At 40.8% G+C, this 16,000-nt stretch overlaps 1 protein-coding gene across 1 annotated transcript in view; it reads left to right on the top strand.

Moving 5' to 3' along the window:
- Window positions 1-16,000, top strand: part of nudt6 (nudix (nucleoside diphosphate linked moiety X)-type motif 6) — a 102,575-nt gene that overhangs the window by 41,423 nt on the left and 45,152 nt on the right. The window contains exon 3 of the mRNA XM_059965087.1: window positions 12,430-12,485. Coding sequence (XP_059821070.1) covers window positions 12,430-12,485 — 56 coding nt within the window. The remainder of the gene's footprint in view (window positions 1-12,429; window positions 12,486-16,000) is intronic.

Here is a 16,000-nt window from a genome sequence, read left to right as displayed (position 1 = left end):
ATATAGAGACAAGCAAAGCTACACTGAAGAAATCATCAAATTGTTGAAAGCAAAACTTTTTATCAAAACATACTTAAACTACAGTAGCTTTTGTTTGTGTCGTGATACTCCAACACACTTCCCCATGACATAAGAGGGGGGAAAAAAAGAGACAAAGCTAAAGAAGAAGGTTTGCTCCAAAGATAAAATAATTGGTTATTTGGGGAAAGAAATAAAGATATATATTAAAGTTATTACGAACTCCGTGGAGCAGGTGGGGATCTCCCGATATCCAGGCACTCTTCCTTTCTTTTTTTTCCTTTCTTTCTTTTTTTTTCTATAGGGATGTTAGGGGGAGGGGTTAACGGGAGGGGGAAGGGTATACATTTTCTTACATATTTTTTCTTTCTGTAATTACTTGAAAACTCAATTAAAAAAGTTTAAAAAAAAAGGTTAAAAATATCTATTGAAGACTACAGAGGATAAAGTTGAAGAGTCAAAAGTGGTGTAGATTCTGGTGATTGAAGACAAAAGCAGCAAATTTAAAAGTATTGAGAGCCGGAGTGAGTTGGTGATGGGGAGATATTGGAATGAGTGAAAGCATTAGAGAGTATAATGTGAAGTAGGAATCTTAAATTTGAAACATCAAGAAGCCAGGTTTGGCCAACAAAGGCAGATGATGTGTTAGAGTGACTTGGTGTTGCTTAGCTACTATGTGCAACTGAAGTTTACCGATAGTAGAGGACGGAAGTCTAGTTAGAAGAGTATCAAAATAGTTTGTCTTGGAAACGACAAAGACAGTGAAGAGATTATCATGAGAAGCACACAAGCAATGGTGGGGAATGTTAAGAAATTGAATTTATTGTTGAAATGGACAGTAAGGTTGCAAAATAATGCAGCCTGAGACAGTAGTTGCTGAGAAAGATGCAGTCACTGGGAAGAGTACTGAGTTCCCAGTAGTGTCAAAGACAATGGCTCTAACCTTCCAATTGATTAATTGCCACAAAATAATGGGTATGCAAGCAGCCATTTTCACAGTCTGGGAGGCAAATCACAAAGAGTGACAGAGTTGGAACTGGGACTGATGAAATTAAACAATGTTTTGCATTAAATGATTTCTTTGTAGTTTATTACATTTCTCCTCTCTAATTCAGATTTATCATAGTTTTCAGCTGTATATATGCAAACAAATATACAGAATTCAGTATAGTAATATTTTTATTCCATTATAATAAGATATCTGATGCTTTCTGTGTACTTAATTGTAAAACTGTAATCACTTGATCTATATTTCCTTAAGTATTAATATTTGAATCAATTTAATGAGTAATTAAGAAAATGATTTCCTTTCTTTCTTTCTTTCTTTTTAAATCTTTTTATTAATTTTAAACAAACATAAATGAAACATGAATACAAAATGTTTGAGAGTACATAATTAATAGTTTAAATAGACATTCATATAATAATAAAAATATATAACCTCCCATTGATAGAAAATGATTTCCTCAAAGAAGAAACAAGAGAACCTAATTCAGGAATTAATTTGGTGTGTTTGTTGTTAACATGCCTGGACATGTCTGAGAAGACTAGTTCAATCAGCAGACTTGCCTTCTTTCCATCTGTCCATAAGCTGTATTATCTATGTAATTTGGCAGCAGTTCAGTCAACATAAAGTAAGCATATTTTGACTTAACTACTGAGCTAAATATTCCATCTGAAAATAAATGTCATCAGTATGGAATTTTGTGATTGTCTTACTATTGCACAACATTCAAGTGACAATATGTACATATTACAAAATAAATAATTAATATACAGCCTTATTTAAAATTCATCGTGTTTTTAATTGCAAACAAAGAAAACAAATGAAGAGTTGTGCATGAAGGAAAATTAGTAATATTGTGTACTTCTTATGAAAGTTGACCTTAGCATATCTAAGTATGAGTTACACTGTGTTGCATTTTTAAAAAATGACAACTGGCTTTTCAATATTATTTCCTGTCAAGATCTATCCTGTTCTTTAATATTAATGGCGAGGTGAGTTATTGAATGGACATTCATTAGATTAACATTTTTTTCTATGACCTAACAGACCTAACAACCCCTTGCTTTATTTTAAAATTCTAACAGTTTTTAATGCCCCTAATGGGGGAAGTTTAAATGCTTAACTCAAAATTTAGATATTTAAAATGGAAGATACAATATTTGTACTGGTGCTGGATGGAACTGCACTTTATCTTAAATATTAATCACATATTGTGTTTGCAGTTTTCTTGTCTAATAGCTTAATGGTTTACAGCACCACTGCTTGTGCTTCAATTCCTGCTGCTGTTTGTTTTATGTTCTCCCCATGGCTTATGTGGGTCTTCTCCAGGTGCTCTGGTTTCCTCTCACCCGCCAAAGAAATATGGGTTAATAAGTTGTGGGCATGTTAAGTTTGTGCCAGAAGCATTGCGACACTTGTGTCCCCAGCTTGGCCTCAGACTGTACTTGTCACTAACACAAATGATTCATTTCTCTGTATGCATATGTGACAAATAAAGCTAATCTTTATCTGTAACTTTGGAGAAGGGTAGAAGATGCCAAAAAGTACCATGCAAATTCTTGTGTATTTAATATTTCATTAATATTTGTGTATACAGACATCCGCGGATTCAACCAACCGCAGATTGAAAATATTTGGAAAAAATGTTCCAGAAGTTTCCAAAAAGCAAAACTTGAATTTGCCAGGCACCGACCACCATGCTTAATCCACGTGAGTGAAGTGATGTGTAGGCATACCCTGCTGTAGCCTCCCGCCATTTCACAGATCCTCACTCTCTCCAGCACTCGTTGTTTGAGCATTGTTCGCTTCACGTCTAGTTCATTCGCTACTTATGTTGTGAGCGAGAGGAAGGAGTTTAAGGCTAGTAAGGGATAGCTGGCTAGCTATGTAAAGCTCAAGCACTTAAAGATCACAGGAGAATCGGCATCGGCTAACGCCGAGGCAGCATCAGCGTTCCCAGAAGAGCTACGATGGTTGTGTCTGTACTGAACATGTATAGACTTTCTTTTATTGTCATTATTCCCTAAGCAATACAGTATATAGGTTGATTAAGTATTCTTGGTCATTTAAATAATTAATTATGGGTTCTATGTAAAAATACATTAGTTGCATACATCATTACACTACTAAATGACATAAGTTCAGTTCAGTTTATTGTCATTTAGAAACCACAAATGCAATGCAGTTAAAAAATGAGACAACGTTCTCCAGAATGATATCACAAAAGCACATGACAAAACAGACTATACCAGAAAATCCACATAACTTTTGGTAATCCCCAAATCCAGAGTCTCGAGAGGCTGCTGTATATTAATATCGTGCTACCATCTTAGCGCATTTCCTGGAAAGGGGCTCCAAATCCACCAGACAAAGCAAGACTACCCAGACACACCAAGTCAAGAGACCAACTCTACCACCCAACAAACCAAAAACTAAAGCTACAAGACCTACACAAAACCACATAGTTACATATAGTTATAGTTAACATATAGTTACAACAGTGCAGACAATACCATAATTGATAAAAAAAAACAGACCATGGGCACAGTAAAAATAGTCCAAAGATGTTAAAAGACTGTAAGTTCAAAAGAAACCATCACACAGTTTCCACAAGTCCTCAGGGTCCCGATAGACTCGTCATGCCACGCAGACGGCAGAAGGGAATACCCCCGATATGGACTTCCATGGCACCGGACTCAGCCTCGCAGATGCAGCACACAATGAAAGCTCCGTCGGACCCAGCCTCACAGATGCAACACAAAGGTGCCCCGACCACAGCAGACTCCGAGTCCTTCGAACCTCCGAGCATCCGACCATCCCCTCCGGCACAGCCTCTCTGAGTACCATCCTCTGCCGAGCGCACTACGACGCCCCCACCAATGGCCATCAGCAACGTGACCCCAAGGACTGGGGGGGGGGGGGGGGGCCTGTTCTTCTCAGCAGAGACCCAGACCTCACAATAGCAGCAGCAATGAAGAAGGCCTTCCTGGAGATTTCCAGATGTCCCTCTGTGCTCCCACGTCCGTTTTTCATCAGATTAAGATTGTGCATGGCACCCTGCTTAACAAATAACAGATATCAGCTCCGAAGTGGCCGCTGCAAACTACGTCGTGCCGCCATCTTGGTCACATGTGCACCTCTCCAAAAGTAAACTAAAAGATACACCTGCATTTTCAGACTCCTGTGTCTTCATTTGAATTAGTTTAATGTTTTGAAGTTACAATACATAACATTTGCAATGAGGTATTTTAAAATCAAACCCAACACAGTTACTGACCTGTAAAGTACATGTTCGAAATAAAATAAAATGCAGTGAGGAATGGTCGAGTTACAAAAAGCACATGTTCTTCAGATGGAAAGACATGATCAAGTTTAGACAAAGGCCATAATTGGAAGCATTTGGGATTCAGAAAGAATGAGTACTGCGTGATCATAATCATTAAAAAATCAGAAATGGCTGGCTACATCGAAAAGATTGACGAGTTTGGCTACACAACAGCTAATTGGCTCATGTATTCTGAGCTATTGGTACAGTATAAAAAAGCCCATGAGAAGCAAGAACCTATTTTGCTGAGTTCGTTAGGTTTAAAGGCATACTCTTTGCTTCGCAGTTTGACTGCTCCAACCAAACCATCAGAAATTAGATTTGCTGCAATTGTAAAAATAACACAGAAACGTTTAGAACCAAAGCCTTTGCTGATTACAGAATTCTAGGTTTTATGAATGGAATCGAACAGAAAGGGAGTCCCATCTCAGCACACATGGCTGAATTGAAGTTGCATCTGATCAATCATTTTTGCCAGAGGTGCCACATCTGTAAAGGCCTTCCTTATCGCAGCTGGTGACATTGAACCCAAGGAGAATATTTTGTATGGAATCTCAAAAAATTTGATGTTACAACATCATTGAAATTCACCACTTCTAGAATATACTTTCTGATCGCAATTTGAGAAGAGCTACTGGAAATTTGATGTTCCCCAATAAACCCCATCCAATCATCTTCATAAAAAGCTGGAGTTATCCTAAGTTCTTCTGCAAGCAGTAAAGCTTGTTGAGTTTCAGAAAGGAAGGGAGGGATACTTTTCATCATGTCCTGGATTATGTCTCAGAGCTTTTCTTATTTAGGAAGAGAGGTTACCTTTCTGATGCTGTCATAGAGCTTTGACCAGTGGCCAATCCGGACACCGGAAGTTTGGAGAGGAGGGAGCTTCAATCAGATCCACTGCCCTAAGATAAAAGGCAGCAGCAGTTCGTGGCACTGAAATAGAGCTTTGACCAGTGACCAGCTGGCGTTTGGAATTGATCAGTAAGAGCAAATTAAAGGAAGGCAGGGGCAAGTGCAGCCGCTATCGTCACAGTGGCCATTAATTGAGTGGACGTACTCTGAATGGTCGTCTTAAGGCTTTAGATCTTCAAGGCTTCTGTGAAGAGAGGCTTCACTCAGAGAAAACAAAGGGAAAATAAACTAAAGTTTTTTCCTTCTCGTCTTTATAACTGCTCAGATAGGACAGTAGACATGTCAGGCAGGATAGTGGAATGCTCCTCTTGTGGGATGTGGGAAGGCAGTGAGACCTCCAGTATCCCTGACCACTACAACTGTGAGAAGTGCATCCAGCTGCAGCTTCTAACAAACCCCATTTAAGAGTTGAAGCTGGAACTGGATGAACTCCAGATCATTCGGGAGGCTGAAGGGGGATAGATAGAACATAGAGAGGTTGTTACACCAAGATGCAGGACACAGGGAACTAGGTAACAGTCAGGAAGGGGAAAGGGGTTAAGGAGCCAGTGCAGAGAATATCCCTGAGGCCATCCCCCTCAATCACAGGTATATCACTTTGGATAATGTCGGGGGATGACCTAACAGGAAAGTCACAGTGGTTGGGTCTCTGGGACTGGGTCTGCCTCAATGACTCAGAAGGAAAGGGGGGAGGAGAGGCATGCTGTGGTGATAGGGAATGGATAGGAGGTTCTATGGGCAAGAACGAGATTCCCAGATGCTATGTTGTCTCCTGGGTGCCAGGGTCCAAGATATCTTGGATCAAGTCCTCAGCATTCTTAAGTGCAGGGTGAACAGCCAGAAGTCATGTTTCATGAAAGTACAAATTACATTAGTAGGATGAGGCATGAGGTTCTGCATACGGAGTTCAGAGAGTTAGGTGCTAAGTTAAAGGGCAGGACCTCCAGGGTTGTAATCTCAGGAAGATTATACAGTTTAACACGTGGTGAAAGAGTTAAAGGGGTGGGGTCTTGAGATTTTGTGATTGTTGGGCTCTCTTCCAGGGAAGGTGGGACCTGTACAGAGGGGATGGTCTGCAACTGAAATGGAGGAGACTAATATCCTAATGGGAAGGTTTGCTCATGCTGCTTGGTGTGGTTTAAATAGAGTTGCAGAGGGTTGCGAACCAGAGTGCCAGAACAGTTAGTGGAAAGGTTGTGGAGGCAGATGTTGGTAAGACCTCAGACAAAGTTAGAAACCAAAGGATTGAGCATGCTGTGACAAAACTGAAAAGGGTCAATATAGGACTGAATGTGTTGTATCTGAATATGCACCATAAACAGAATAAGGTAGATAAACTTTCAGCACAGATTCAGATTGGCAGGCATGATGTTGTAGGCATCATTGAATCATGGCTGAAAGATTATAGCTAGAAGCTTAACCTCCAAAGATACACATTGTATTGAAAGGATAGGCAGGAAGGCAGAAAGGGCAGTATTGTCCTTTTGGTTAAAAAATTGAAATCAAGTCATTAGAAAGAAGTGGCATAGGGTCAGAAGATAGCCTACAAATTACATAGAACAATACAGCACAGTACAGGCCCTTTAGCCCACAATGTTGTGCCGATCCTTAAACCCTGCCTCCCATATAACCCTCCACCTTAAATTCCTCCATATACCTACAACAAGCGATAGAACATACATGCCAAAAGGGCGATGTTACAAGAGTCATGGGATATTTCAATATGCAGGTAGATTGGGAAAATCAGGTTGGAGCTGAATTACAGGAGGGGGATTTCTAGAGTGGCTGCAAGATGGCTTTTTAGAGTAACTCATGGTTGAGCCCACGAGTTGATCAGCTATTCTGCATTGGGCATTGTGCAATGAACCTGAACTGATTAGATATCATAAGGTAATAGAACCTTGAGGGGCAGGTGATCAAAATATGATCGAATTCACCCTGAAATTTGAGGAGGAGAAGCTAAAGTCAGATGTATCAATATTACAGTGGAGTAAAGGGAATTACAGAGGCGTGAGAGAGGAGTTGGCCAGAATTGATTGGAGAAGAACACCGGTAAGAATGACGGCAGAGCAGTAATGGCTGGAATTTCTGGATTCAATTCAGAAGGCTCAAGATAGATATATCCCAAAGAGGAAGAAAGAAGTGTTCTAAAGGAAAGATGACACAACCAAGGCTAACAAGAGAAGTCAAAGCCAACATAAATGCCAAAGGGAGGGATATAATAGAGGAAAAATTAGGGGGAAGTTAGAGAAATGGGAAGCTTTTAAAAACCATAATACTAAAAAACTCATTAAGAAGGTAAAAACCGAATACAAAAGTAAGCTAGCCAATAATATTCAAGAGGATACCAGAAGTTTCTTCAGATACCTAAAGTGGAAAAATGAGGCAAGAGTGAATATCGGAAAGAGATGGCTGAAGAAATCATGGAGGAATTAGTAATGAACTTTCAAGAAGCACCAGATTCTGGAATGGTTCCAGAAGACTGGAAAATTGCAAATGTCACTCCACTCTGCAAGCAGGGAGAGAGGCAAAAGAAAGGAAACTATAGGCCAGTTAGTCTGACCTCAGTGGTTGGGAAGATGTTGGAGTCGATTATCAAGGATGGTTTCAGGGTATTTAGAGGCACATGATAAAATAACATGGTTTCCTCAATGGAAAGTCTTGCTTGACAAATCTCTTGGAATTCCTTGAAGAAATAACAAGCAGGATAGGCAAAGGAGAATTGGTAGTTGTATTTTCAGAATGCCTTTGACAAAGTGCCACACGTGAGACTGCTTAACAAGCTACAAGCCCATGGTATTACAGGAAGGATTCTAGCATGGATAAAGCAGCAGTTGATTGCCAGTAGGCAAAGAGAGGGAATAAAGGATGCCTTTTCTGGTTGGCTGCCAGTGACCAGTGGTGTTCCACAAGTGTCTGTGTTGAGACAAATTTTTACAATATATATAAGTGATTAAGATGATAGAATTAATGGTTCTGTTGCAAAGTTTGTGGATGATATAAAGATAGGTGAAGGAACAGGTAGTTTTGAGGAAGCAGAGAGGCTATAGAAGGACTTAAATAGATTAGGAGAATGGACAAAGAAATGGCGGATGGAATACAGTGTTGGGAAGTATATCGTTATGCACTTTGGTAGAAGAAAGGAGAGAGTTGATTGTTTTCTAAGTGGAGAGAAAATGCAAAAAAATTAGGTGAAAAGAATCAGAATCAGGTTTATTATCACTGGCACATGATGTGAAATTTGTTAACTTAGCAGTGGCAGTTCAATGCAATACATAATATAGAAAAAAGAAAATAGAATAATAATAAATAAATTATAGTATATGTTTATTGAATAGATTAAAAATCATGCAAAAACAGAAATACTATATATTAAAAACATGAGGTGTCCAAGGGTTCAATGTCCATTTAGAAATTAGATGGCAGAGGGGAAGAAGATGTTCCTGACTTGCTGAGTGTGTGCCTTCAGGCTTCTGTACCTCCTACCTAATGGTAACAGTGAGAAAAGGGCATGCCCTGGGTGCTGGAGGTCCTTAATAATGGATGCTGCCTTTCTGAGACACCACTCTTTGAAGATGTCCTGAGTACTTTGTAGGCTAGTAGCCAAGTTGGAGCTGACTAAATTTACGACCCTCTGCAGCTTCTTTCAGTCCTGTGTAGTACCCCCCCCCCCATACCAGACAGTGATACAGCCTGTCAGAATGCTCTCCACAGTACATCTGTAGAAGTTTCTGAGTCTCTTCAAACTCCTAATAAAGTATAGCCGCTGTCTTGCCTTCTTTATAACTACATCAATATGTTGGGACCAGGTTAGATCCTCAGAGGTCTTGACACCCAGGAACTCAGGAACTTGAAACTGCTCACGCTCTCCACTTCTGATCCCTCTATGAGGATTGGTATGTGTTCCTTCGTCTTACCCTTCCTGAAGTACAAAATCAACTCTTTCATTTTACTGACATTGAGTGTCAGGTTGTTGCTGCGACACCACTCCACTAGTTGGCATATCTCACTCCTGTACGCCCCCTCATCTCCATCTGAGATTTTACCAACAATGGTTTGTTTGGCTGTATCGTCAGTGATGTCCAGGTGGTCTAAAGCCGTGCGGAAAGCCATTAAGACTGCACTCACTGTTGACCTATTGTGGCGATAGGCAAATTGCAATGGATCCAGATCCTTGCTGAGGCAGGAGCTCAATCTAGTCATGACCAACCTCTCAGAGCATTTCATCACTGTCGATGTGATTGCTACCAGGCGATAGTCATTAAGGCAGCTCACATTATTCTTCATAGGCACTGGTATAATTGTTGCCTTTTTGAAGCAAGTGGGAACTTTTGCCCATAGCAGTGAGAGGTTGAAAGTGTCCTTGAATACTCCCACCAGTTGGTTGGCACAGGTTTTCAGATCTTACCAGGTATTCTATTGGGGCCTTCCACCTTGCAAGGGTTCACTCTCTTTAAAGACAGTCTGACATCAGCCTCTGAGATGGAGATCACAGGGTCATCAGGTGCAGCAGGGATCCTCACAGCTGTAGTTGTGTTCTCCCTTTCAAAGCGTGTGTAGAAGACATTGAGTTCATCTGGTAGTGAAGCATCGCTGCCATTCATGCTATTGGGTTTCACTTTGTAGGAAGTAATGTCTTGTAAACCCTGCCAGAGTTGTCGTGCATCTGATGTCACCTCCAACTTCATTCGAAATTACCTCTTCGCCCTTGAAATAGCCTTCCGCAAATCATACACAAAGGGACTTAGGAGTCCTTGTGCAGGATTTCCTAAAGGTAAATTTGCAGGTTGAGTCTGTGGTGAGGAAGGCAAATGTGATATTAGCATTCATTTCAAGAGGACTAGAATGTTAAAAGCAAGGATGTAATGTTGAGACTTTATAAAGCACTGGTGAGGCCTCATTTGGAGTATTGTGAGCAGTTTTGGACACCTTATCTTAGAAAAGATGTGCTGAAATTGGACAGAAATCAAAGGAGACTCACAAAATGATTCCAGGATTGTATGAAGAATATTTGATGGCTCTGGGGCCTTTAGTCATTAGAATACAGAAGGGTGAGAACCTGTCGAATGGTGAAAGGCCTTGATAGAGTGGACGTAGATAGGATATTTCCTGTGGTAAGAGAGCCTAAGACCAGAGCACACAGCCTCAGAATAGAGAGGCATCATGTTAGAATGGACATGAGGAGAAACTTCTTTAGCCAGAGAGTGGTGAATCTGTGGAATTCATTGCTACAGCAGTTGTGGAGGCCAAGTCATTGAGTATATTTTTATGGATGGAGAGGGTGCACGAGGCTTTGCAATCTGCAGATTTCCATGATGTATGTAGGCTGCACATCATTGTGAAAGACATTTACAGTCCAAACACCCAAGACCCCACATTGCTGAGAACCAAGAATAGGGGTAGATGCACAAAGCACCAAGAAATAGTGCCCACTAGAAGGAATGCTTTAAAGGCCTCCTCAATTGGTGCTTTGAAACACATCTCTCAGCACCCTATTGGGGTCAGACTTGCTGACGCCCTGACCAACAAGAAGGCAATGTCCAAACTCAAAATTTACAAGGACTCAAGAGAAAACAGCATTCCCATTGAAATCCTAAATCTGAGCAGCGGAGAACTTCAGTCACGATTATCCCATAATCTCTTCACCCACAAATGGAAAGAAGAGGATATCCCTTGGGGCCTGAGAGTTGCTATAATCATGATTATCCTAGGTAAGAAGACAAGTTCACTATGGTAACCACAGAGGGTGCTATCATTGTTCTCTGCCACAGGGATATCATCAACAGGGTCCTCCCCCAAGTGCTTAAGAACTGCTCCCTTAATCAGAAAGTACCTTTCAGGCACAACGGGCATAATTTTCTTCACACAACTCAGAAAAATGTAGACAGCAATACAATCACTTTTCACCCATTTAGCAACCTCTCTGAGACTAATCAAGATGGATGGGGGAAAAGCCCTCCTTAAATTTAGCTGCCCATGGAACTTCATCTCCAAATATCTTAGATCTGTCCATGATGACATGAAAGCTACGTTATCAATTAATTGACTACAACAGAACCAATCTCATTGATGACTAGTATCAAATAAGACTGCATCAAAACAATTTGCTACCATTTGCATTTACCCTGTTTATCTCTATCTATAAATACAACAAAAAATTAAATTGTATAATTATCTCTGTCATATTGTATTTACTGTAAGACCTCAAAGAGGCACTTCAATATCATGCTTTCTCATTATTGTACCAGCTCTTCTGCAAAGGCGATTTGCATATATAATTTATACTCACATTTAGTGCTGTCCTGAAATATCAATGCTGGTGGTGCTACCTTTGGATAAGGTTTAGAATCAAGATAATCTTTTTCAGGTGATTATTTAAGACCACAAAGCAATATTCTAATAGGCGCAAGACAGTTCTCCCTGACAACTTGGCCAATATTTACCCCATAAGCAAAAACCGAGTTAAAATAATGTACCATCCCCTTCCTGCCACTTCATCTGTATTATAATAGTGATTGTGATTGATTTTAAGGATGTACCATCATGCAGAATCAATATACCCCAAAATAATTCTTCAGGACTGGAAAGGAAGAGGCCAAAGCCTGAAGGTGGGGGAGGGAAGGAGTACAAGCTGCCAGGTGAGACCAGGTGAGGGACTGGATTGAAGTAAGACAAGTTCCCAGGGAGGACACGCGACTGTGGTGGCGAGTCTGAGTGAGCACGTGGTTGAAAACTCAAGAGAGCAGCAAAGATCACAGAAGGAGAGCAGGGAGAGAAGGTCTCACTGAACTCAGGTCGAAGAGAAGATTTGAATTTCTTCTGGATCCGTATACCTCGAACATACTTCACAGTGCAGTTTGTGAAGCTAGACTCCAAGCAAAGAAGTTTAAATCTTAAAAGTTCCTCCAGTGGCAGAACCTTGGCCAGTATACTATGAGCATATTAAGGAAGATCTAGGGAAATATAATACAAGATAATATTTTTAGAATAAACAGTAAAATAACTAAGTAAAAATATTCAGAAATGTAACAGCAGTCTTCAAATGTGTATATACTTATAAAATTGATGTTCTAATTTAGCTTTTTGTGGTTTTCAAAGATTTTTGTTAGTCTTTTGTTATATCCATGTAGCTTTACACCAGGCTCACTGATTCCTTGTCATCCTGCAGGTGCAGTGCTTGATGAGGTGACTGGTAAAGTTCTGGTTGTGCAAGACAAAAATAAGGTAAATTGAATAATATTAATGTAGTCACATTCTTGTCAAGTAAATGTGAACGTGTTCCAAGAAAAGGTTTCTTCTTGGGGCCCAAGGACATCAGTGTGATCGATGCTAGCAATTTATCTAATGAGTCACTTATTCTTATACTATTAGGTTAATTGATTACTACCATTGTACATAGGCAAGAATCTAATGTTTTCCTAAGCACAACAGTATTTCAACTTTTGACCAGACACACATCAGTAACCAAATAGTTTAGGACACAAGCCTGCATGCAGAAGTTGATATGTTTCCTGATTGGTCAGGGCATCAAAGGATATGGCGAGAAGGCAGGTGTATGGGGTTGAGTGGGATCCGGGATCAGCCATGATGGAATTGCAGAGTGACTCGATGGGCTGAGTGGCCTAATTCTGCTCCTATGTCTTATGGTCTTATGCTATCTAGGAATTCCATACAACATACAGAAAACAGGAGCTAGATGAACAATTTCATCATCACTTTATACATACTTCACTTATTGTGATCAGTTCTGCCATCTGATTACTCAGATCTATACCTACATAGTCTGAATTTGCAAGTTAGTGTTCAAAACAGCAGATCTCTGTTGCAGCACTCAAAATATTACTTGGCTTGTACTTTTAGAGGTAGTATATTAACATCCTTAAAGGATAATCTAATTTAAAGTAAACAACTGCTAGAGATAAAGGGATCATTCTCAGGTTGGCAGCCTGTAACTTGTGGAATGCCATAGAGATCAGTGCTACGAGATATATTAATGATTTAGAGGAAATAGCAGATGTACTGTAGCTAAATTTGTAAAGGATATGACTGTAGTAAGGAAGGCAACTGTGAGGAGGATACAAACGGTTTAGAGAGATATTGATAACTTCAGTGGCCAGACAGAAAATTTGGGAAAAAAAGATCTGAATCGTTCACTTTGAAAAGGAGAATGACAAGGTTGGTTATCATTTAAGGGAAAAAGACTACAGGAAGCTGTAGTAGAAAACAGTTTGAGAATCCATATACATAAAACACAGAAAGCTAGAATTCATAGGCAGGAGGTGATTATGGGAAGCTATGGGATGTTGCCATATAATCCAAGGAGGCTGGCCTATAAAAATCAGGAAGTCTGGGTGTAAATGTACAAGGAACTAGTGAGACAACATCTAGAAAACTGTGTATAGTTTTGGTCACCTTATTTAAATTAAGATATTTTATCATTGAAGATTCTCTGGACTAGAGTGATTCTGAATAGGGAGGAAATGTCTTATCAGGACAGATTTATGATTTAAGTCTATACTCGCTCATGCTTAGGAAAATGGGAAGCAATTTTATTGAAACGTTTAAGATTCATAAGGGAGTTAACAGATCAAAATATGAGAGAACATTCAAGACTTACTATACCTCTTGAAAATAACTGTACCTCCAGAACAGACCATCACTAACATCACCAACTCCGGAAATATTCCATCCACTGCCACCGATGTCATAGTTCCCTGCCCCACTGAACTCTTGTCCACATATCTCAATTCCATTATATCCCCCTTGGTTCCATCTCATCCCACCTACATCAGCGACACTTAACGTGCTCTCGATCTCCTCGACAACTTCCAATTCCCTCCCTCTGATGGCCTCATATTACCATGGATGACGGGTCCCTATACACTCTATCCCCCATCAAGAAGGCCTTAAAGCTCTCCACTTCTTTCTTAACTACAGACCCGAGCAGCTCACCTCCACTATCCCCCTTTTCCATCAGTTAGAACAGGTCCTCACCCTTAACAATTTCTCTTTTAGCTCCTTCCACTTTCTTCAAACTCAAGTTGTAGCCATAGACACCCACATTGCGCCCAGCTATGTCTGCCCTTTCTTTCATTGGCTATCTTCTTAGAACAGCGCATGTTCCAAGTCTTCCCTGGTAATGCTCCTGAACTCCTTCTGCACTATATTGAAAACTACATTGGTACTGCTTCATGCTCACCAATTTCATCAGCTTTGCCTCTGACTTCCACACAACCCTTAAATTCACTTGGCCCATTTCTAACAGCTCTCTCCCCTTTCTCAATATCTCTGGAGACAAAATATTTACCAATTTCTTTTATAAACCTCCCAATTCCCACGGCAATTTTGACTATACCTCTTCCCACCCTGTCTCCTGTAAAAATGCAATTCCCTTGTCTCCGTTACATCTGTTTCCAGGACAGCAGAGATGTTGTCTTCTTTAACGAACAAGGTTTCTTTACCACCATCATTGATACTGCCCTTATCCACATCTCCTCCATTTCACGGCTATCCACACTCTTCGCATCTTCCTTCCACCTTAACAGGGATGGAGTTCCTCTTGCCCTCACCCACCACCCCAAAATCCTCCGCATCCAAAACATCATTCTGCACAACTTCCACCATCTTCAATGGGACCCTACCACCAAACACATCTTTACCTCTGCCAGTTCTCCGTTTTCCCCAGGGATCGCTTCCTCTGTGATTTTCTTATCCATTTGTCCCTTCCCACTAACCTTCCTCTCGGCACTTATCCCTGCAAGCAACAGAAATGCTACACCTGCCCACTTACATCCTCCCTCGCCTCCATTCAGGTCCTTCCAGGTGAGGCAACACTTTACCTATAAATCTAGTGGGGTTGTCTACTATATCCAGTGCACCCAATGCGGTCTCCTCGACATTGGTGAGACATGACGTAAATTGGGGAAAACTGTTGATCACCCCTGCTCCATCTACAAAAAGTGGAATTTCCTGGTGTCCAATTATTTTAATTCTTGTCTTCATTCCCATTCCAATGTGTCAGTCCAAAGCTCCTCTTCTGCCACAGGGTGGAGGAGCAACATCTCACATCAAGCTAGGTAGCTTCCAACCTTAATGCATGAACATTGATTTCTCCTCCCAGTAATATTTTTCCACCCTCCCACTTCCCTCTTCTTCTATTCTCACTCTGGCATCCTAACTCTTCTCATCTGCCTGTCACATCCCCTTGGTGCCCTTCCTCCTTCCCTTTCCCAAAGGTTCACTCCCCTGTCCTATCAGATTCATTCTCCAGCCCTTTGCTTTTTCCACCTATCACCTCCCAGCTTCTTACTTTACCCCCCCCCCCACCTACCTGCTTTCACCTATCACCTTCTAGCTTGTCCTCCTTCCCTTCTCCCTACCTTATTCTGGCATAAAACCACTGTCTTTCCCGTCCTTATGAAGGGCCTAGATCCAAAACATCAACTGTTTATTCATTATCACTGATGCTGCCTTTCCTGCTGAGTTCCTCCAGCATCTTGAGTACATTGCTCTGGATTTCTGGCATCTGCAGAATCTCTTGTGTTTAAGTTTCAGACCCATTGTTTCCCAAGGAAAGACAGTGACAGAGTGGTGTTCAATGCCTACAGCACCCAAGGATATCACAGGTTAAGGTAGCTGTAGCCAGTGAATGCTTTTCAATGTCAGCTTCCTGCATAGCACTGAATTGTCTGCCTGTGGTATGCAAGTCTCTGGCATTTTCAGTTTAACAGCATCCTTCC

Source organism: Hypanus sabinus, chromosome 3, assembly GCF_030144855.1.
Source record: "Hypanus sabinus isolate sHypSab1 chromosome 3, sHypSab1.hap1, whole genome shotgun sequence".
Lineage (NCBI taxonomy): Eukaryota > Metazoa > Chordata > Chondrichthyes > Myliobatiformes > Dasyatidae > Hypanus > Hypanus sabinus.
This window is presented reverse-complemented; position numbering and strand designations above follow the sequence as displayed.